General features: G+C 26.6%; 4 protein-coding genes across 4 annotated transcripts; 2 read left to right on the top strand and 2 right to left on the bottom strand.

Moving 5' to 3' along the window:
- Positions 1–2,979: 2,979 nt before the first annotated feature.
- Positions 2,980–4,959, top strand: Phum_PHUM177490 (UDP-glucuronosyltransferase 1-1 precursor, putative; the record flags this gene model as incomplete). Its single annotated transcript, XM_002425119.1, has 5 exons — positions 2,980–3,859; positions 3,887–4,048; positions 4,134–4,353; positions 4,438–4,633; positions 4,948–4,959. 5 exons carry the CDS (start codon positions 2,980–2,982, stop codon positions 4,957–4,959), a joined length of 1,470 nt encoding a protein of 489 aa, XP_002425164.1.
- Positions 4,960–5,155: 196 nt separating this feature from the next.
- On the bottom strand, positions 5,156–7,283 carry Phum_PHUM177480 (uncharacterized protein; the record flags this gene model as incomplete). The annotated part of the gene is made up of 3 exons (XM_002425118.1): positions 5,156–6,166; positions 6,245–6,507; positions 7,274–7,283. 3 exons carry the CDS (start codon positions 7,281–7,283, stop codon positions 5,156–5,158), a joined length of 1,284 nt encoding a protein of 427 aa, XP_002425163.1.
- Positions 7,284–8,635: 1,352 nt separating this feature from the next.
- Positions 8,636–15,427, top strand: Phum_PHUM177470 (ras GTP-ase activating protein with iq motif, putative; the record flags this gene model as incomplete). The annotated part of the gene is made up of 24 exons (XM_002425117.1): positions 8,636–8,654; positions 8,974–9,061; positions 9,145–9,524; positions 9,607–9,764; positions 9,835–10,054; positions 10,136–10,230; positions 10,342–10,483; positions 10,559–10,722; positions 10,859–10,990; positions 11,083–11,239; positions 11,325–11,567; positions 11,648–12,255; positions 12,350–12,529; positions 12,595–12,850; positions 12,935–13,209; positions 13,309–13,488; positions 13,587–13,724; positions 13,815–13,979; positions 14,049–14,358; positions 14,448–14,569; positions 14,691–14,864; positions 14,967–15,094; positions 15,178–15,355; positions 15,383–15,427. 24 exons carry the CDS (start codon positions 8,636–8,638, stop codon positions 15,425–15,427), a joined length of 4,557 nt encoding a protein of 1,518 aa, XP_002425162.1.
- An 825-nt stretch (positions 15,428–16,252) lies between these two features.
- Phum_PHUM177460 (uncharacterized protein) lies at positions 16,253–21,968 on the bottom strand (the record flags this gene model as incomplete). Its single annotated transcript, XM_002425116.1, has 19 exons — positions 16,253–16,297; positions 16,333–16,450; positions 16,540–16,717; positions 16,799–16,957; positions 17,058–17,223; positions 17,309–17,637; positions 17,722–18,075; positions 18,187–18,580; positions 18,670–18,793; positions 18,875–19,058; positions 19,149–19,455; positions 19,585–19,721; positions 19,856–20,013; positions 20,092–20,273; positions 20,355–20,621; positions 20,826–21,069; positions 21,150–21,390; positions 21,473–21,699; positions 21,898–21,968. The coding sequence occupies 19 exons, from the start codon at positions 21,966–21,968 to the stop codon at positions 16,253–16,255; spliced, it is 3,885 nt and encodes a 1,294-aa protein (XP_002425161.1).
- Positions 21,969–22,107: the final 139 nt, after the last annotated feature.

Here is a 22,107-nt window from a genome sequence, read left to right as displayed (position 1 = left end):
TTCATTTTATTCTTTTGTTTGTTTGTTTTTCAATTACGCGCTTCCCTTCGCCCTCCCACCCCCTTCTCGGCCCCCCCCCCGAAAAAAAAATTCCTAGCAGAAGAAAATAAACAAAAATTCGAATAAAGGGAATCGAAAAAAAAAAAAAAAAATTTTGGGCAATTTTTGCATAAGTTAAAATTTTTGTCCGAACTCATTTTTTTCATTTCCGGTTTTATTACTAAAAAAATTTGGGTAGAGAGAGAGAGAGATAGATAATCGAAAGAGGGTCTTTCCTCGTAAGTCTCGGAGGAAATAAAGAAATGAAAATCAAAAAGTAAAGATTTTTCATAACGAAGCAATTTCAAATTAGAATCACAAAAATATTTTTAATAATAATGGCCGTTCGTTTTCCCTCCCTTCCTACCTCCCTCCACACCCCCACTTTCCCTTTCCCCTCCCGCCCTACCTTAATTTCAAAATAAATATATATAGCGAGACAGAATCTTATTTCTCTAGAGGATACTCTAAACCCAATTTTAAATATTTTATCAATCGCAAGAAGAACTTTTGTACACACACAAACACACGCACACGCACACACGCACACACACGCAACTAATAATTTGATACACCGCCGGTTAATGATTGGAAAACATTCTCTTGTGAATTTATAATTCGATAATATTCAAAAATAAACAAATAATTTAACTAAAAAAAAAAAATTTTCCAACATGGAGAAAATAAAAAAAAAAAATTTTTTTGGTTTTCCGTCGTGTCAGCAATTTTATTTGTAATTTATTATAAAATTTTCCTAACTTGTTAATCAAAAGAATATTTTTTTTTTTATTGATTAAGTTCAGGTATTTTTTTAAAAACCTTAAGGCACGACATTTTTAAAACGCAATTGATAAATATGAGAGAGAGAGAGAGGGGAGGGGAAGGGGGAGAGGGGGAAAGAAAGAGAAAAAAAGAAAAAAAAAATTTTTTTTTTTAAACTGCAACTGACAGGAAAATAAAAAAATTTTTTTATTATCATCACCATTATCATCATCATTATTATTCAAATTGGGTAAATTATTATTATTTTCTTCTTCTTTTTCGTACCTGAACGTGTTGAAAAAAATTTTTTTTTTTGATTCTTATATATAAGAAAAACTTTTTTTTTTTAAAAAGCTAATAAGCTGAAAATTAAAATTTACATTCAACGTATTCAATTTTTTTTTTTTTTTTTTAAATTATAAACTTTTAAAATGAGTTTTCTTATTTATTTATTTACGTTAAAAAAAAACTTATTTTCTTTGACGTCCGAAATTGATAACGATGATAATGATAATAATATCAACATACGTGCGAGATTAACCTTAAAAAAAAAAAGAAAGGAAAACGTTTTAGTGAAAAAAATTTTCTTTTTTTTTCCCCATCTTAAAAACATTTTAAATAATTCTTCACGAAATGTTTAAAAAAAGAAAAAACTTAATAATAATAATAATAATAAATTTGTTAATTACGAATATTAATCTTAGTGAGAAGAAGAAGAAGAAGAAGAAGAAAAGAGAAGAGAAAAAAAAAAAATTTAAAGAAAATAAAAAGTGATAAATAAAATGAGGCAACAGAGTGCAACAGATTAGCAAAGATTAAACAAGAAAAAAATAAAGATTTATATTATTACATTTAAAAAAAAATATTTTTGTTTGTTCGTTTGTTTGTTTGTTTGTTTGTTTGTTTGCAAGGAATTTTAGTAAAAAATTCAAGTTAAGATTGTTTTTTTTCCACTCTCTCTCACTCTTTCTCCTTTTTTTCCTTATTTTTTAGATAAGGAAACCTTCATTTCCTTTTTTTTTTTTTGTTTGAAAAAAAAAATATATATATATATATACTTCATCAAATTATTATTATTATTATTATTTATTTATTTATTTTTTCAATTAGATTTTTTTTAACCGTAAAAAAAAAAAGGAGAAAACATATTATTAACAATATGAAAAAAAAAGATAAAAATCAGATTGTACTCCTGTTGTTAAAAAAATTGTGACAGGGAAAAAAAAATCAACAACAACAACAACAGCAAATTTAAATTAAAAAGTAAAAAAAAAAAAAAAAAAAATTATATAAATAATTTAAAAGAAAAAAAAGTCCCGTGAATTTTTTTTGGCCAAACGGCCAAAAAATTAAATTTTTAATTTTATTTTCGGATTTGCGAGATGATTGCCAAACACACACAACAGTTTGCTACGTACGTTTAAACAGGAAAAACGTCGGGAAATTTTTTTTTTTATTAAAATCACTTTTATTAATTAATTATTTTTATTTAATATGTTGGGCATTTATTAATCTCAGGTATGTTTATTATCATTTTATTTATTTTGAGACACAATAATAATGATAACAACCACAACAACAACAACAGCAAAATATTTTTTTTTTATTACGCGTTAATTAATTGCAAAATTTAATGAAGAATTTTATTTTTTCACGTACCTGAAAATAAAAAAATAATATTTTACGTACCTTAAACGATTATTATTAACAAAAAAAAATTTAATTTGTTTATAATTTTTAAATTATTATCATCATCATCATGTAAATTATTTAAATTATTATTTAAATTTTTATTAATTAATAATAATAACGTATGTGTATGTCATCTTTTTTTTTATTGTCTTAACGAAAAATTTATTTATATATATTTTTAAAATTTATTTATTAAATAATATTATTATTATTATTATTATTATTATTAGTATATATTTTTTTTTTATATTCGAACGCCGGGGCCAATTTATCGAACTATTTTTGTTTAGCACACGAAATATATATAATTTTTTTTTTTTTAGATATTTGGTACTTGGCCAATTGAAATATAAAACATGTGGTCACGTTTATTTAATAATATTATTATTATTATTAATTTTTTTAAATGTATTTTCAGGTGCCTTCGACACATTTACCCAGCCCCCGACCCCCGGTGCCGCCATCATATAATTTTATTTTAACACGATGAATAATTTTTTTTACACGTTTATTATATTTTTACTATGCACGTTTACATTACACGTAAACTATGCAAATGGTAAAAATATATTGGTAGCTTTTGGAAATTCGGGGAAATCCCATTTTTTTATGTACGAGCAATATGTTGAAAAATTAGCCGAACGAGGACATAAAATAACGCTTTTGACAGGGTTCAATACGACAAATATAAAAATGAACGAAAATGTTAAAGTGATAAAATTCGAAGATGAAATTTTTAATTTTGTCGTGGATTTGACAAAATATGAATCGACTCCGAAAATATTAATGAAATACAACGAGATTTCGTATATAAATGAAGCAGGACAAAGAACGTGTAGAAATGGTTTGTCAAATTCTAATGTTAAAAAATTTATCGAATCGAAAAAACATTTTGATGTTGTCGTTGTGGAATATTTCAACACCGATTGTTTTTCCGTTTTATCTCACATATTTAAAGCTCCACTCGTTGGTATTTTTTCATCAGCTCCTTTACCTTGGCATAACGATAGAATGGGTAACCCGGATAATCCATCGTACGTGGCACATACATTAAGCGAATTTTCATCAGAAATGAATTTTTACGCACGTCTTAAAAATAGTCTATCGTTATTTTTTTCAAAAACTTATTATAATATGTATTCAAACGGTCCAACGGATAAAATAATAAAAAGAAATTTGGGTAAAGGCATTCCAAAAGTAAAAGATATTGTATCGAATACGAGTCTTTTCCTGGTAAACAGTCATTTTTCATTATTTCAATCTCGACCCTTGGTACCATCAATGGTCGAAGTCGGTGGTATTCATCTTCGGCCTCCAAAAAATCTTCCACCCGATTTACAAAGTTATTTTGATAAATCAAAAGATGGTATAATTTATTTTTCATTCGGTTCAGCTACTAATATTTCGACGCTATCGACTAAAAGAAAAAATGCCATTTTAAAAGGTTTTAATAACGTGACGGAAAACGTTTTGATGAAATGGGATGCCGATGATATGCCGGAAAAACCGGAAAATGTTTTATTAAAAAAATGGGTTCCACAAAACGACGTATTGGGTAAATTTTTTTTTTTTTGAATTTATTTCGATTGATAAATTGATTGAAAAAATTTAAATTTTTATTAATTGTTAATTAATTTTAGCTCACCCAAAAGTAAAAGTTTTCGTCACACATGGAGGTTTGATGGGAATTTTAGAAGCAGTGTCAAATGGTGTTCCAATGATTGTCATTCCTCTTTTTGGTGATCAATTTTATAATGCTGCTGCTGTAGCCGAAAAAGGTTGTGGAATCGTATTAGATTACTTCTCTTTATCTGGAGATAGATTTTTAAGAGCCCTAAAAACTGTACTTGAAGATAAAAAGTAAATAAGTAACCATGGAATGTACCATGTTCGTTCACATTCATTTAAAATTTATTTTTTAAAATCTTTTTTTTTTTGTTTAAGGTATTCCGATAATACGAAAATTCTTGCGGCTAAATTTAAAGAAAGACCTCTATCACCAATGAACACTGCCATTTATTGGACTGAATATGTATTAAAATTTAAAGGAGCCCCACATCTTAGGCCATCCAGTAAAAAACTTTATTGGTTTAGCGAATCATTATTAGACGTACACATATTCATAACGGTCGTTTTAACCGTATGTGCATATATTCTTATTAAAATTATTAATAATTATAAAGAATCTAAAAATAAAAACGAATCACAAAAGAAAAAATAATAATAATAATTAGAAATTATCAAATTATTATTAATAATTAAAATTTTATTATTTGCTTATTTTTTTAATTTTTTCTCTTTGCTGTTGCTGTTGCTGCTGTAAAAACAATAAACAAAGATTGAGATTAAGTTAACAGAAAAATTATTATTTAAAATTTACAAATAAATTAATATTATTATTATTATTTTCCCTCCCCCCTCGTGTTATCCTTTCGAGATTGTGTATGAATTAAGTACTTTAATTAAATTTTTTGTTTTTATTTTTTTTTCATTCATAATTTTATTTAATGATTTATTTTAATATACACATTATATTATATTTATTATAATACACTATTTTATTTTATATCAAATTTATTTATTTATTTATTTAAATATCGATCCGTGAACAAAATTTAAAAAAAAAAAAATTAGTATTTGTGTGTGAAAAATGTTTTTTTATTTAAAATTCAATATCGTTAACTTCGGGATTAACGGTGTCGTTCAAAGCCAATAATTCATAAAATGTCGGTAATTTTTCGTCAATCATTTGTTCAATATTAATAAGATCAATATAATTTTGAAAGTGTTGTTTAATGGGATTTTCGATGGCATCAACTATTTGATATCTTAATATATTCGGAAGAATATTAACGAGAAATTCTAAAACATAATCAGTTGTTCCAGCACCGTTGACACGCATTTGAATGTTTCCGAGTTTTAAATTAAAATCTTCAATTTTAGGCTTTTTTCTTACATCCAATGGCTGAGCTACCGTCACGTTTACTTGAATGTATTCCGTCGTAAAAGAAACCGTTCCAGCTCTTGACATTAAACCTGCGACACCGATTTCCCATTGGCAACTTCCAAATAATTGATTGGTACCAACGTGTAATCCAGCATATAAAACTTTTTCTTTCATTGTGAGAGTAACATTTCCCACCCTGTAAAAACTTGCTAAACCCGTAACCCAAGTATTAGTTAATTCCACGGTGAATATTCCAGCAGAATTATTATAGTTATCAATTTTGTACGGATCGAATTTTTTTATTCTTGCAAATTTTCTCATTTCTGATATGAACATATCCAACGGTGATATCGAATTAGGAAATCTTTGCGGTAGTTCCATTATGTGTTTGTTTACATCTCCTCTTACATTATCATTTACCTGGCTTAGAATCAAAGGTTTGATGCTGTCAAATAAAAACGTTCCCACAGAATTAATTATACCCTGAAATATACTTCCCATAAATCCCAAATTTTGAAAATTCATTGCAATGTTTTGAAAAGTAATATCCATATTTATATTCTGTGCTTCCAACTGTCCATTTTGATTTACTTCCATACTTGCAAGTCCTTTTATTAACACCCCCGATAGTGTAACATTAAAATCACCCTGTTGTCTACTAAACCACGTGGACATGGTGTATTGTCCTTTTATAAGAAGCTGTTCGATTGACATTGCTACCAAAACCTAATAAAATACCTACTTATAATCATTGACATAATAATTATTAATTAATCAATATAAAAAATAAGTTAAAATCATTACCTCCATGTCGGCGACATTGGATTCGATTTTTTCTATTCTGAATATGGATAAACCGTGAACGCTTGAATTTTTAAAATTCATTGTTGCAACGGAAAATGAATGTTTCATGTCTGGTATGGCCATTGGATCCGGTACTGGAGCATTTGGTAAACCAATCGGATCTTCTTGTTTGTAATGATTTAAAATTTGAATAAGTTGTTCGGAAATTTTCTTTTGAAAAAGTAGTTGTTCATGATGATTAATAGTAAATTTATCATTCGAATCTGAAAAAAGAAAAAAAAAAATTAATTAATTGAAATGATGATAAAAACTTTAATTTTTTAAAGTGTGCCATTAACTAACGTGTTCTATTATGTCATTTTAAATATATATATATAAAACATTAATTTGAAACAAATTTAAATTTTATGTTTTTCTTACAAATTTAAATTTTTGGTTTTTAACTCATTGATATGTGCAAATTTTACTTTAAATTTAAAATAGAATCTTAAAATAAAGTAAGAAAACATTTTTTTTCTCAAATATTTCCATAATACTAAAAAAGAAAAAATATTTAAAGTCAAAAATTTAAAGCCCATGTAAAAACATTAAACACATATTTAGAAAATGTGTGAAAACTAATTTTTAACGTTTAAATAATTAACGGTTAGTTTTAATTTTCACCTGTATTTAAATAATTTTCTCTGACCTTTCAAAATCCCTAAAAATTCCTGCAAAACCCCCCAAAAAATGCTTACTATTTATTTTTTATTTTTATTTTTACATGGTAATTTGTTTTTTTTAAATAATAACTTTTAAAAAAATTAAATTAATATAAATAAGGTGGAAATAATTTTCATAAAAAACATTTTGTTAAAATGCATTATTTTAAATTTATTAAAATTTTTGAATGAATATTTTACCAGCAATTTAATATTATTTTTAATAGAAGCACCATCACTTGTAAAACTATTTATTTAAATTAAATTATTAAATTCGTTTTTACATAATAAAATATGAAATGATTGTTTTTTTTTGTTTTCTCATTACTTACAAACATTATCAATACTATAAATAAACAAAATAATTATCAATACATTGTAAATAAATTATTGATTATTTGAAATAGTTATGAGAAAAGAGCATATACTGTGTTGTATTTAAAAATTTAAATACATCAAAATTCCTATTAATAGTATATTTTTTTTAATTAATAAAATATTTCTCAACTTTTTTTTGTTTTAATTTACTGTAAATAATTAAAACAAAATAAAGTATTTTTTCAGATAAGCTTTGCTTTATTGATTTTTAATTATATCCAATACAAAATAATTAATTTTAATTTAATTACTATCAAAAATAAATCTTTTTTACAAAATAATAAATTTATTACCTTGAAAATATTTATTAATTAATGAAAAATTAATTTAAAAAAAAGAAAAAAAAAAAAAAAAAAACTTACCATCAAGTCCTGAAATTACATGACAGGAAAAAATCAAACAAAATATCAATATCCATAAATGTCCATTCATTTTCTCCAGTTATTTGCTGTTTTAATAAATTTTTCTAAAAATATATATATTTAATAAATAAATAAATAGATGACATTGTTTTTAATATTTTAAAATAAAATAAAATATTGAATTCGATTAAAATTATCTTACTTTCAATTAACTAAACAAATGATGTTATTGAAACTAGAGTTTAAAGTTCTGAGGTCATAAGGTTATCACAATTTATCATTTCAAATGGTTAATAATCGTAATTGGTGTTCAACTAAATTTATTATTGGTTAAATTTTTATTAAATTCATTTTTTTTTTGTTTCATTTCAAATTTTTATTTCAAATTTTTTTTTATGTGAAAAATTCTAGGTTTAAACATTTCATTTTTGAAATTTGAATGAAATTTTGACTCCTCCCCCCCCCACATAATTATTAAAAAGTAATATTTGATACTCTTTTATTATTTAAATAGTGTGTTTACCCATAATAAAATAATAATTATATTATAAAAATGTAAAATTAATAATAAAAGTTGAGAGTACACTTGTACAAAATCAATAAATAAAATTAATATTTAATTTTTTTTTTTGTGAAATCATATTTAAATAATCACTTGAATGATACATATTTTAATACTTCTATGTGCACTTTTTCGAATAATTGTATTTATTTAATTATAAATAAATAAATGATTTGCAAGTAAATTACAACAACTAAATGATTTAATTGTTTACTACACATTTTCAATTTCAAAAACAGACTAAAAACATTTTTTGGCGGTTTATTTGAAATAAATAACGGCCAATCGTATTACGAACCGCTTAAATATGACCACGTGATATTAGAAATGCTATTCCTAACGGTCAATAACAATTTTCGACTTGACAGTTTTAAAGTAGACATGCACTATGAAATTAAAAGAAATAGGTGCGTAGCATTTATTTAATATTTATATTTAATTTAGTAGATAAAAAAAAAAACATTCGAATTTTCTTATTAGCAATAAAACGATTTAAATTAATAGTATTTTGGCTGAAAATTAATTAAATTCAAAAATAGTAGAATTATACCTATTGCTAATTTAAATATTATTCCCAAATATTTAATGAAACCATTTTTTCTTAATTCGAGCAAGTTTCTACTTGTTTTAAACTTTACTGCATACTATAAATACTAAAGATTTACTAGAAATAAATTACCACTCAAATTTTTTTTATATATTGATCAAAATAATAATGTATTTTAGGAGATAAGCAACAAACTCTAAAGGTGAATAATTTTCACCAAAATTCAGTAGCATATGAATATTTATGTAGAATAGAAGAGGTTAAATTGTAAGTAAATATATATTAAATTATTATATGCTGTATCTTAGTTAGATACATCTTGGTAGTTGTTAAAAACATAATATTTGCAGATGGATGGAATCAATTTTAAATGAGCCTCTTCCTCCTACTATTCTTATAGAAGAAAACCTGAGAAATGGGGTTTATTTAGCAAAAATAGGTAACTTTATAGCACCTGAAAGGGTCCCTCTTAGTAGAATATATGACATATTTCAGCATAAATACAAAAGTGTTGGTCTTCAACCACAACATGCCGAGAATGTTAGTTACTGGGTAAAAGCTTTAAAATCGATAAATTTGCCTAAGAAATTTATTGTAGAAGCAGCAGGTATTTATGACAAAAAGGACATGCCTCAAGTTATTTATTGTATACATGCTTTAAGTATTTATTTATTTCACTTGGGTCAAGCTCCTTTGATCCAAGAATTATATGGTAAAGTGCAATTCACAGGTGAATAATAAATTTGCAATGAGTTTTGTATCTTTCAAAATTATCGAACACCTAATGGTAATTTTAATTTTTATTTATGCAGAAAATGATATTGATACAATATCTTTCGACATGGAAAAAAATAATGTATCATTGCCAGAATTTCAAAAAATTAATGACTTATTAGCAGAATGTTTGACGAATGATAAAAATACTTTAAACATTGAAATTAATAATCTTAATCAAGCGATAATAGAAGAGGTAAGTAGTAGTCGAAATATTTATTTATTCATTTGTGTAAAATATAAACTTATTATTTTATTCTTTTCAGTCTAACGAAAAATTATTATCTAGTTTGAATTTGACTTCTGCTAATCTGGTCCAAATAATACCTGAATATATAAGTTATTATTTAAAAGCATTCAAAAATGCTCGAAATAAAAAATTTCAATCAGCACAAAATCAGTCATTAAATAGAAAATGCAAATCCAATAGTTATAATATTACTTTAAGTCTTAGTGAAATTCAAGGGTACATACGAGAAGTAAACAGTAAGGAAAAAATAAATTATTAGTTTTCGATATTTCATTATATAAAAATTTTTTAGAAAATAGTTATTTTATAAATTTTAGTTGAATGCACATGGCGAGATATATTATTATCTGTAAAAAAAAGAGATAGGCATAATTTGAAAAAAATCATTGAATCATTTTTTCCTGAAATCAAGGTAAAATTTACATATCATTGATCATTTGAATATTAAAAAAATTAAATTTTAATATTAATTGATTTAATTCAAAGAATTAATTATAAAAGTTGATTGAATTTAATAATTTAGGATTATCAAAGTAAAAATTTAGAGTATTACATCAATGAAGCACTATCAATTGATCCAAATATTGCAAGTACAAATAAGGCTAGAGAAAAAATACATGGTATTGTCCGGAATGGAAATCGAAAATTTAAGGAATTTTCTAGGGGTAAAATTATTTCGTGAAATTGTTCAAAACTTTTTAATTCTAATTCATAATTTGATATGCCTATTCGATATTTAGTTTCAGACGCTGTCAAAAAAGTCGAAGAAGCAATTAAAAGCAACAGCAAAGATAATCTATTAACAGCACTTAAAATACCATGTTTAAAATTATCATCTGAAATAATAAATTTTGCTGCCCCTTTGTATTTGGAGGAAATGCGCGAAGATTTAAAAATGTCAAAGGTTATTTAATATGTTTTATTATTTAATCAAATTTACATATTATAAAATTTTCAATTCCTAAAAATAGCAATATAAGGGTAAAAAGTTGGGGATATCTAATTTACGTAATAGTAATTATTAATTTTTAAAATTTCAGGAATTAACTTACAAAGATATTAAAAGTAGTATATTTATTTTAAATAATATTGCCAAAATAACAGTAGCCGTTGATAATTGCGATTATAAATCTTTTTGGATGTTATTGTGGAATGCAGACATTCCTTTTATGGTAAATAAATTTATCAAATTAACGCATACAATTTACACAATTTTCATATTTTAGAGTTAATTAATAATAATTTTAATTTTTAATTTTTCTAGAATATTGACATTGCTTTAAAAACGCAGTATTTTAAAGCATTAAGTGCTTGCAGGGAGCAAAAAAAGAATCAAAATTTGGAAAATACCTTATTGACATTTGTTGATATACAAGAATGCATAGATATGGCTAATATTCAAACCCTCGAACAAACAAATAGTAAGCATTTTCGTACCCCACTAACTATAAGGGAAATTAATGAGTCGCATTTAAAAAATTTTAAATCTATTCTTTTTATTTTAAGCTTTAATATATTTGGAAGAAATAAATAATGCGGTTCAATGTTCGAATACGCAAAAACTTTTACCCGCGTTACAAGGCGTAACTTCTGAAGAAGAATTGTCAGACGATGATGCTATTCTTTGTATGCATTTACTAAAAAAATTAATGAAGGAAGAGGAAATGAATGAAGATAGAGAACTTTGGTTAAATGACGTAATTTCCGTTGTGGATGAAATGAAAGATTTAAAAAAAAAGGCTTTATTTAGTATGTTTTTGAAATATTTTTTTTTGTAGGATTTTAAATTTGATGAACGCTATTAATATGAAAAATTTTATTTTGATTAGTTTGTGATTTTCTACGTGGGAAAAATTTACGTGATTGTTTACCTCCGAATACGTTTGAAACTAATCAAAAATCAAAAAATAAGTTTTTGACAACGAATGGTTACAAAAATATTGAAAAAAATAATTCGTCTGATATCTGGCTCAAAGTAAAATTAAAAGATGAAATAAATATTTATTTAAATCCCTCCAGCGGGAGCATCAAATGGTTTCCAACGGTCGATTTCATAAAAAAATTACCTTGTTTAATACCAATTAACGACATCGAGGTATTATTTCGGAAAAATTATTTGAAATTAATTTTTACTAATGGCTGTGATTGGAAATTTTCAAATTTTATTATTATTTTGCAGTTTATCATTCGTAATTTTGAGTCAACTTCGTTTAAACGTACATCTTTAGAGAATTTTCATTTCGATAGTGAAATTCTCATCAAATTTCAAGGAGCTATTCGTGGGTTTATAATCCGCAAAAATATTAAAAAGAAACTTAAGGCTATTATATTAATTCAAAAATGGTGGCGAAGAATTCAAAACGAAAAATTAATCGAAGCTCAAATTGGAAAAAATGAAAAAAAATTTTCTTCTCCTGATGACTTCTACATTAAACACGTAATATTTTTGTTAAATTCACAAATCGATTTCACCGAATTTATAATATTATTTTAAATTTGTATTTTTTTTTTTTTTTTTTTTTTTTTTTCAGGTACGAAAAATTATAAAAATTCAAGCTTTTTGGAGGGGATACTTGACTAGAAAAAATTTTAATTCTCATAACAAAATTTTAGATTCTAAAATCGAACCATCTTTTAAATACTTACGACGCTTAAGCTTACTTAATTATTTAAACGACCATTATGATTATTCTGTCGAATTAGAAATTCAAGTAAGTTTATAATTTTACAATAAAAAAATTTTTCAAAAATTAAGAAATTGGTTGTTATTTTGCAGAAGATTAAAAGTTCAATAGTGAAAATAATTAGAACGAACCAAGAACAAGCGAAAAAACTTGAAGAAATGGATATTAAGATCGGTTTGCTTGTACAAAATCGCATGTCCGTAGAGGCGATCGTGGCTGAAAATAAAAAAATACAAAATATTTCCACCGTGGGAATAGATTCGAGAGGAATAAAAGCTTTTAGTAAGGAAGCTAAAACGTTACTCGATGGATACCGACAATTGTTTTACCTTCTTCAAACGGATCCTGGTAAATTTTAACATTTATTTACATTTCGGATCATTTATCCGCAAAAAAGTTATGTAAATTTTTTTTTTTTATTTCGTATTTTAGTTTATTTGACAAGACTAATTGTTCGCTTGCCGTCGAAATTTAATCACGTGATACAAAGTTGCGTTTTATCCCTTTTCAATTACGGTTCCAACACACGCGACGCTTATCTTCTTCTACGCCTTTTTCGTTTGGCACTTTTTGAAGAAGTTCAAAATAAATTTCAAAAACCCGTTGATGCCATAACCGGAAATTCACTTGTGTTAAGGTTGGCAGTTGCATTCACTCGACAGAATCATAATCCTCTGAAAAATATTTTAGGTTTTTTAATCGAAAAGGTAAAATTCAACAAAAAAATAATTTTTTTTTTTTTTTTTTAATACTTACGATTTTGTTTTCTGCCTTATAAAACAATTATTTATTTAATGTAATTTTAGGTATTGAATGATAAAGTGTGCATCGATACGAATCCAGTTGATATTTATCGTCGTTGGGTAAATCAAATAGAAACGGAAAGTGGGAAACCTTCGAACTTACCTCAAACGGTATCCATAGAAGAAGCATTGTCTTATCCGGAAATTGTCATGCGTTTGAATCACAATTTAAAAATTTTACAAGTATTATTTTATTATAAAAAAAAAATTTTATTTATTACTACCAACTACTAGAAATTTTACGAAACATTAATTTTTTTTATTTTTATTTTTTTTTTCAGTCTTGGGTAAAATGCTTTCTGGATAGATTAGTTCAATGCGTCAATCAATTTCCATACGCTTTAAGGTTCATCGCGAAACAATTAAAAAATGCTTTATTTCAAAAATTTCCAAAGGCGCTCGAAAAAGATATTTTAAAGGTTTTAAATTTATTCATCAAAAGCGAGATTTAAGCGCGCGTCTTAAATTGATTTTTCTACAATAATTTTTTCTATTTTGGAAAATTTCAGATTGTGGGAAATCTCGTTTATTATCAGTATATTAATTCAGCAATCGTTGCGCCGGACGCTTTTTGCACGATAACGTTACCACCCGATCAGCCAATGAAGCAGGAACAACGTCGTAATTTGGCAAGCATAGCGAAAATCCTTCATTTTGCTGCAACAAAAAAAGGAGTAAGTTTTAATTAATTTAAAAATGTGCGGGTGAATTTTTGAATAAAAAAATTTAATTTCAATTGTTAGTTTGGAGAAGAAACGAAATACTTGAAATCGTTGAATCCCTTCATCATCGAGTGTCACGAAATCATGAAACAATTTTGTAAAAACTGTTGCGCGGTCGAAGAACTCGAAAAACATTTTCGCATCGATAAGTATTCGGAAGCGTTGATGATTAACAAACCCAAAATTTATATCAACTTGGAGGAAATAAGAGAATGTCATAAACTTTTGTTGGAAGTCCAACATGAAATTGCGCCAGATTCGATGGATCCAATTCACGAAATTTTAGATGATCTTGGTTCTCCTCCATCGCTCTCGACACTTGTCGGCTGCAGTAAATATTTTCTCGAATTCTCTCGATATTTCTAATAAAAATTAAGTAATTTTTCGATTATGTAATTGGAAATTTTTTTTTTTTTTCAGATGATTCATCTGAGGCAACACTTTGCAGAGCAGGAAGACTTCAAGTGTGTTTAGAATTGGAAAATAAATTTCAAATCCCTCCGCAAGAAGTAACGGAGAACGAAAAATTATTCATCGAGCAAGTATTATTTGAAATGATATTTTATTTAAATACGACAACAATTTAAAAATTTATTTATAAAAAATGGATGGAAAATTTTCAGAACGAAAAAATTAATATTGAAAAAAATTCGAGAACTTAAGGGAGACACTCTGGCAAGCGCTATTTGCGTTCCAAAACATTTCGATCTTTATTCGAAATTGGCAAAATTGGAACTTGCTGGATTTGTGAGGAGCGAAAACGATTACATTGAAATTATCAAATCCTTATTAATCGATATATCATACAAGCAAGAATTTTTAAAACTTCAAAAACAGGTTCTTTGACCTTTTTTTTTTTTTTTTTTATATAAAATTTAATTCGTTACAATTTATAATAATAATAATAATAATAATCTGTTAAAAAAATTATAATTTAAGGAAATAATTGAATTGAAATCAACTTTACTTAGACTTGAAGAAAAGAAAGAGTTTTACGAAAGTCAAGTATCTCGTTACGAACAATATTTAAAAACATGTCTTTCTAATCTGACAGTAAGTTCAAAAAGGTAAGCGTGCCAAAAAAAAAAGCCAAAATATATGTATTGGCAAAACGTAAAAGTTTTACCGGAAGTGATAATTTAATTCTCAGGTATAAGGAAAAAAAAGAATACAGTATTAAATATTCCGGAGCACGTTTACGGGAAAAAGGAGTATTGATTTCCCTGAATGGAGTTCCTTTGACTCAGCTCAAAAACGTACAATTTGAAATATCTACGACAAAATTAAATGGAATTTATTCCGTTCACGGTCGTTTTATGGGAGTCGAAGTAGAAAAAATTGATTTAGATATTCAGGTATGTATATCGAAGACGAGTTTAAACGATGAAAATAAGAACTAGAAAATATTAAAATTTGCATTTTTTTTTTTTTTTTTTAATTAGGATTTGCTCAAATTACAATTTGAAGGATATCGCGAAATGGATTTATTTGGAAAAGCTCGGATTAACGTTAATCTTTTATTACATCTTTTAAATAAAAAATTTCACGCTAGAAACAAATGAATGATTGCGCTACCCTTTTTTTTTAAATTTAATCTACCTCATCTATTAATTAATAGTCGTAATTATTTTATGTAATTTTTTAACAAAGCATCATCATCATCATCATCATTCACCTTTTTAATTTATTATTTATTTATTTAATCGAATATGAAATCAATCAGTATTTCTAAATACATAAGACTGTTTAATTAATAAAATAAAATTTATTTTTTTAATTATTTATTTATTAGATCAATTAGTTTAAATGAAAATTATTTAATAACCTAATGTTTAATATAATGTTGGAATTTTTTTATATATATATATATAAAATGTCTTTCGTTTTATTTACGTATCCCTAAATTCCTTTTTTTTTGGCGTTCCTGTTTTATTTGTTAAAAATCCCGGTGAAATGTTAATAATAATAATAATCTAATCTCATATTTGTTAGTAAGAAAAAAAAAAAAAAGAAAAAAATTTTAAATTTATACGTACCTTTGTGTTATTATAAATAAATTACGGCGTCGAATTTAAACATTACGTGAAGTAAAATACGTCAGTTTATAAAAGAAATGTATATTCGTATATATATTCTATAAATTGCTATTACTGTAAAATAGAAAAAAAAAAAAAAATCTAAAAAAAAATTAGATAAACAAAACAATATTTAATAAAGATGTTTTTTTATTCGTCTTCTTCTTCTTCTTCTTCTTCATTGTTGTCAAATCCCTCGAAATTAAATTAATTCAATTATAATTTTAAACATCGGTGATTCTTCCCAAATCGTGTACCACTATTCCGTGAACGTCGACGACTTTTTCAATCATGGATTTACAAAAAAAACATTCTCGACCGTTTAATAAGTGATGCGCGATGCAAACTCTGCAACAACAACAAAAAAAAATTAATTAATATATGCGCGGGTGGAAACTTTTTTTTTTTTTTTCTAAATTAAATTAGGATATCCTTACTTGCAAGATTGATGTCGGCATGGCTCGAAAACAACCGATATTGGATTGGCGTAACATATGGTGCATACGTCATCATCGGAATGAAGGCTCATTGCTGATACTTTACGTTGACCGACTTCTAGTAAATTAATTAATCGTCTTACATCTCTCAATTCTTCATCCGAAACATCGCCCTGATCTAAAAATGGAATTTAAACTTTCGATAATACAATTTTCTTTTTTTTCTTTCTCTCTCACTCTTTTTTATACTAACACTTACAATTACTAAATGAAAATCCTTTAGATTTGACGGGTAATGTTTTCCCTTTACCATTTTCGACTTGTTGCCGAAGATCTCCGAGTAAGAATTTCAATGATGATAATTGAAAACTAGGCTCCGTAAGTAAAACATGCGCGACGTTTGAAATCGGATTTGATTCTACGATGAAAAGATTTCGATGAAATTTCACAAATTTTATTTATTTTCTAAAATATCCCTTTAAATTTACTTAAAAATAAATTTTTTTTATTAGAATCACCTCTAAAATTTTTAAGGTCGTCTTTAAAAAGTGCCAAAAGTATTCCGACTACGGCAGCTAAAATGGGAAAATGATCCACGCCCTCTAAATCGGGAATTTCCAAAAGGACAACGTGTTGAAAGCAACCGGTGGTGGAGCTCACTCGATTCAGGATTTGACAAATCAACTATAAAAAAAATATTTAATAAATAATAAATTTTTCCACGAGTAATAAAAGTAAAAAAAAAATTATTATTTTTTTTTTTTTGTACCTGATAAAGTCTCGACAAGAGCAATTCCGAATTAGGCCTTTCGGGATCGATAAAAACACAAACAGAAATATTACAAATCATTTCTAAAACTCTTAAAAGAGATAATGATAAATCAAAACAAGTGGCGCAAATTTTTAATTGTCTAGATTCAATAAATACTCTTTCAGGTCTCGATGAAATGTTTTGAATTTCCTGAAGCATTCCAATAAATTCTGAAAAAGCCCAATTGAGCTGATTAAGTACGGAATTAAGAAAAACAGTTGCCATTGGTTCATTGTTTATCATTACATCTTTAACATGATTTTGAAATAGTTTTGATGGTAAAGGTTCTGAAAAAAAAAAAAAAAAAAAAAAATCAATAAAGTTAATTATTACGTGAAATAATAATAATAATAATAAAATAAGTAACTTACTTATATATTGATTAATTATTGCCGAATCAGATTGAAGAAATCTCGGACCGACTTTTTTAGTCAGATGTGGGGATTTTTCATATCGAAAAGCAAAACCGTAACCTTGCCAAAAACGTACCAAAATCCAATTACTTTGAGCCCAAGCTCTATTTTCGTAAGGTCTAAGTAATCCTTTGACCATATTTCTTTGCGTTTCGAAAGATACTTTTTCCAAAGATTGTAAAGTCACGGGGTTTGCGACAAAAGTTGCCAAAGCTTGAACGACGGTATCTTTTGAAGAAGCATTGACGATGCGCGGATCGGCAAAATGAACGCAAAGAAATTCAGAGAGTTGTGCCAGTATTTGATTGAATCCTGAAAAGAAAAAAAAAAAAAAGAAATTATATTTTACTTTTCATAATTCGCACACAATCATCTGAAAATATATCAAATATTATTATTATTATTATTATTTGAATTACTTACCATCGATATCTTCGAGCGAACAAGTCGGATGAAATAAAACTCTTAAAGCAGAACAAATTTCGAAAAGAGAATCTAAATAAAATTCTGGTAGAAAACTAAAAAGTACTCCTTCACTGGACGATGCTTTTATCGTGCTCACTAAAACATTTAAGAGCCACGAAAGTTGCCTCTGCTTTTCTGAAGAAAATATGGCCGCTCTCACCCATGCCATAAATCTAGCTTGCTCTTCTAATTTGGATTCGAAAACCTGACGAGTTTTTTCAATTTCAGACTGAATCATGGCAACAGATTCTCTTCTCATGGCTTTCGATGGGTTTTTAAATGATTCGAGTCTTGTCCGAGCATTTTCGTAAGCCGTAACATAATCCTCCATATTGTCTCTCATCGCGCTCACCTTAAACAAAAAAAAAAAAAAAAAAAAAAAAGATATTATATACAAAAAAAATTTTATTTAATTTTTATTTAAAAATAAAATGCAATTACCTTAACGATTTGTTTATGAGCAGAAGTGTGGTAAAACAATATCAAACCATCGAGTAATTCCATAAGAGACTGAGTATTGTCAACAAATCCATTACTGACTCTGGATTTATCTGGTCTCAAAACACTTGAATAAAAAAATAAAATAATTAATTAGCATCACGTTCGTTTTTAAATTAAATATTTTTGATTAAAAATTTATTTTTACCCTAATGATCCGTCGAAACCAAAGGGGCCACCCGATGGACCCCCATTTGCTTGTTGTAAAAGTCTAGCCAGCATAGGTACCACACTAGGTAATCCAACTCCAGGCCCATTACCTTGAGCTTCCGGAGGAACACGAATTGCAATCGATGGTCCTCCAAGAAAGCCAGGTAAAAATTGTCCATCGACTGTAAGATTTTATAAAGTTAAAAACAAGAAAATCATATATAAAAGCATTTAATTAAATGAAATTATTCAGTCGACATTTTTTAAATTACCAATATCGAGAGGTGCAATCATTCTTGCTGCCGAAGGATTTTCTTGAACTACTTTCTTATTGACAACTTTATGATCGGGTCCTAAAACTGCCGTAAGCTCCTGAATGTACGTTTTGTTAAGATGGGATAAAACACCCCCTATTCTGTCCACGGTGTAGTAATTGATGGAACCATCATAAAAAACTTTGGGTTCTACAATGACGGGACGTTTACCAACTTCACTTTCCCACAGTTCACGAAACATAACCAGCAGTCGATGAAAACAACACAAAGTTACCGGTAAAGGTGTTTGCATCAAGTGAAAAGACTAAAAAAAAAAAAAAAAAACAAATAATTTTCGTTGTAAATATTTTTTTATTACGCGTAATAAAATAAATAAATAATAAGAAAAAAAATAATTGTGGTGAATAATGAACTTAACTGAAAAAAAACTCACTCTAGTAGACATGTAATTATCGTGGAAAAAAATTCTAAGTCTTTTAAGAAATATTTTTCTTGAAGATGGTTGACGATTGGAACCATCTGTATTATTCATTAAACATTTTAAAAGATCGACTTGGAGAGATTCAACGCCTAAAAAATTTTTTTTGTAATTTATACACTAAATACCCTTTTAAAAATAATCTATATAATTAAAATTTTAATAACTCTTTGAAAAATAAATTTTTTTTAATTAAAAAAAAAAAAAAACAAAAAAAATTATTTACTTGAGACAGCTTCAAAGATTCTATTACAAGATTTTAAATATGGCTTTTTTCTATCATCGACCTCTTTATCAGTACCGTGACAATCCCACCATGGATGTTCTATAATTGCTATTAATCCAGATTCATCTAACATTTTTACGTGTAGGAATTCGACTAGCCTAAAAAAAAGGTTAAAATTATAAGTTTTTAGTAATAAATTTTAAGTTTTCAATTAAAAATAAAAAAACTTAACTTACTTTACAGTATCAAAAAAAATGTGATTAAGTAAAAGTTGCCTGGATCTTGAGTGTTCACAAACAGATCTTAAAAGTGACAAACTTCTTTTTTGCTCAACATATTCTAAATTACTGGGCACATGTCGAAATCGACTCAGTAATTGTAAACAAATATTCTCTAAGAAAGGTTTTAGCTCTCTTTCCTTAAACAAATAATTATCATTTTTTTTCAATCACACTTTATACACTTTAATGTGTTTATAAACTTAAATAAAAAAAACAACCTCCAAAAACGCCCAAAGCATATCTAGCCATCTAACAACTCGACCGCGGTTTCCGGTTGAACCCATAGATTTTCCCTTATTACTTCTTAAGATAACCCCTGCATCTTTTCCCAATAATCTTTCAATGAATGGGATTATACATGAGTCTGTCAAAAAAGGCAAGGCCAAAAGTGGAGCCAGTGCATAGACTAGAGTTTTACTCACAGTCAAAAAAAATGCATCTGGAGAAGCATTGAGCTCCTTGCACAGATAACCATCTGGTGTTACCTGAAATTAAAAATTAGCTAAAAAAAGTACCAAAAAAAAAAAAAAAAAAATACTTAATTTTAATTTAAAGCATTTTAGCGATTAAAAAAAAAAAAACTTACTTTGCCGAAAAAATAAAAAATGAAATTATATAATTCAAATTGAATTAATTTTTGTCCTATTTTCTACCCATAAATAAATTGCCAAAAGTAGAAAAATAGAAACCTGGGAATGTGTTTCTTCTATATTCAGAAGATTGTAAAACCAATCCAAAATTACATTGCATCTCTCAACAGCTTGAATCGGATAAATTTGCAGAGGTTCATAACCAGATACTGGATAACGAAATGGAGTGTTTCCAAAGTTAGCTGTTAGATGCTCTCCAAAACCTAAACTTACTGCAGGAAAGTAAGCTCGACCAGGACCAAGATGTACATTGTCAAAAGCTTCACCCATTGAAACTCCATTTCTGTAATGAAATTGAATTTTAAAATTTGCTTTTACATTCAATATTAATGCAAAATATTAGACAGGTTATATTTAACATACCTAAAAAATTCTAAAGTTCCTTTATCAAAATCACCGCAACATCCAATTATATCTCCACTCAGCCATGGTTGTCCATATTTTTGAGTGTAGCTGTTCCATTTTCTAATTCTGTTTCCATCATAAGCATATGAATCAAAAGTATCTCCGACTCCTGTTTCTTGAGAAAATCTACATCCCCTGGTTGCCCAACCTATTTGCATCACACCTTTGGTACCTAATTGCACTTCGAATTGCCATTTTCCTAAAATAAAATAATATTTAGAGTAATGCAATTTCACATTTAAATAGTTTTATACAATTTTATACTAATCATTTATATTGACCTTGATAAACGCAAACATTGCAAAGAATAGAACTAAAGTTACTTTGAGAATGAACGCTCAATCTTTCTGAGCCTATGATAAAGAGACCAAAATGTGCGCTCACATCAAATTTAACGTTTGATGGGCCGATTCTTCCACTTCGATTGTCTATTACAGGTAGAAAACATGGTACTTGGCTGTCTAAATTTGTTGTTACCCAACGATTCAAATCCTCCGAGAATTTTATTCTGAAGTTATACGTTAATTGAAATTTTTAATAACATGTATCATTAAAAAAAAATTAAAAATAAAAATTTATAATGTGATTCGAATAAAAAACTCAAATTCAATAAAACGCATTAAATATGAATAAAAAAAATTTGTTTATGTTTTTAAAATATAACATTTATCATTTAAAAATTTATGTACAATTTATGGAAACTCACTTGTTGTCATCATCTGTTCTTAAACGAAATTCGTGATTAAAAATCCTTGCGAGAATATCAGAAACTTCCATTTCACGACTTGGCACTTACATATTGCACTTTTTTGTCATCCAAGGAAACAAATTAAAAATCAAGTTTAATTTTAAATCTCATCAAATAAAAAATCTTTATAAAAAGATAACGAAAATTTTATTTATATTTACTGGAGCC

This window comes from Pediculus humanus, genomic scaffold (assembly GCF_000006295.1).
Source record: "Pediculus humanus corporis 1103172107524 genomic scaffold, whole genome shotgun sequence".
Taxonomy (NCBI): domain Eukaryota; kingdom Metazoa; phylum Arthropoda; class Insecta; order Psocodea; family Pediculidae; genus Pediculus; species Pediculus humanus.
The sequence above is the reverse complement of the archived record's forward strand: the minus strand, read 5'-3'. Positions and strand labels throughout refer to the sequence as shown.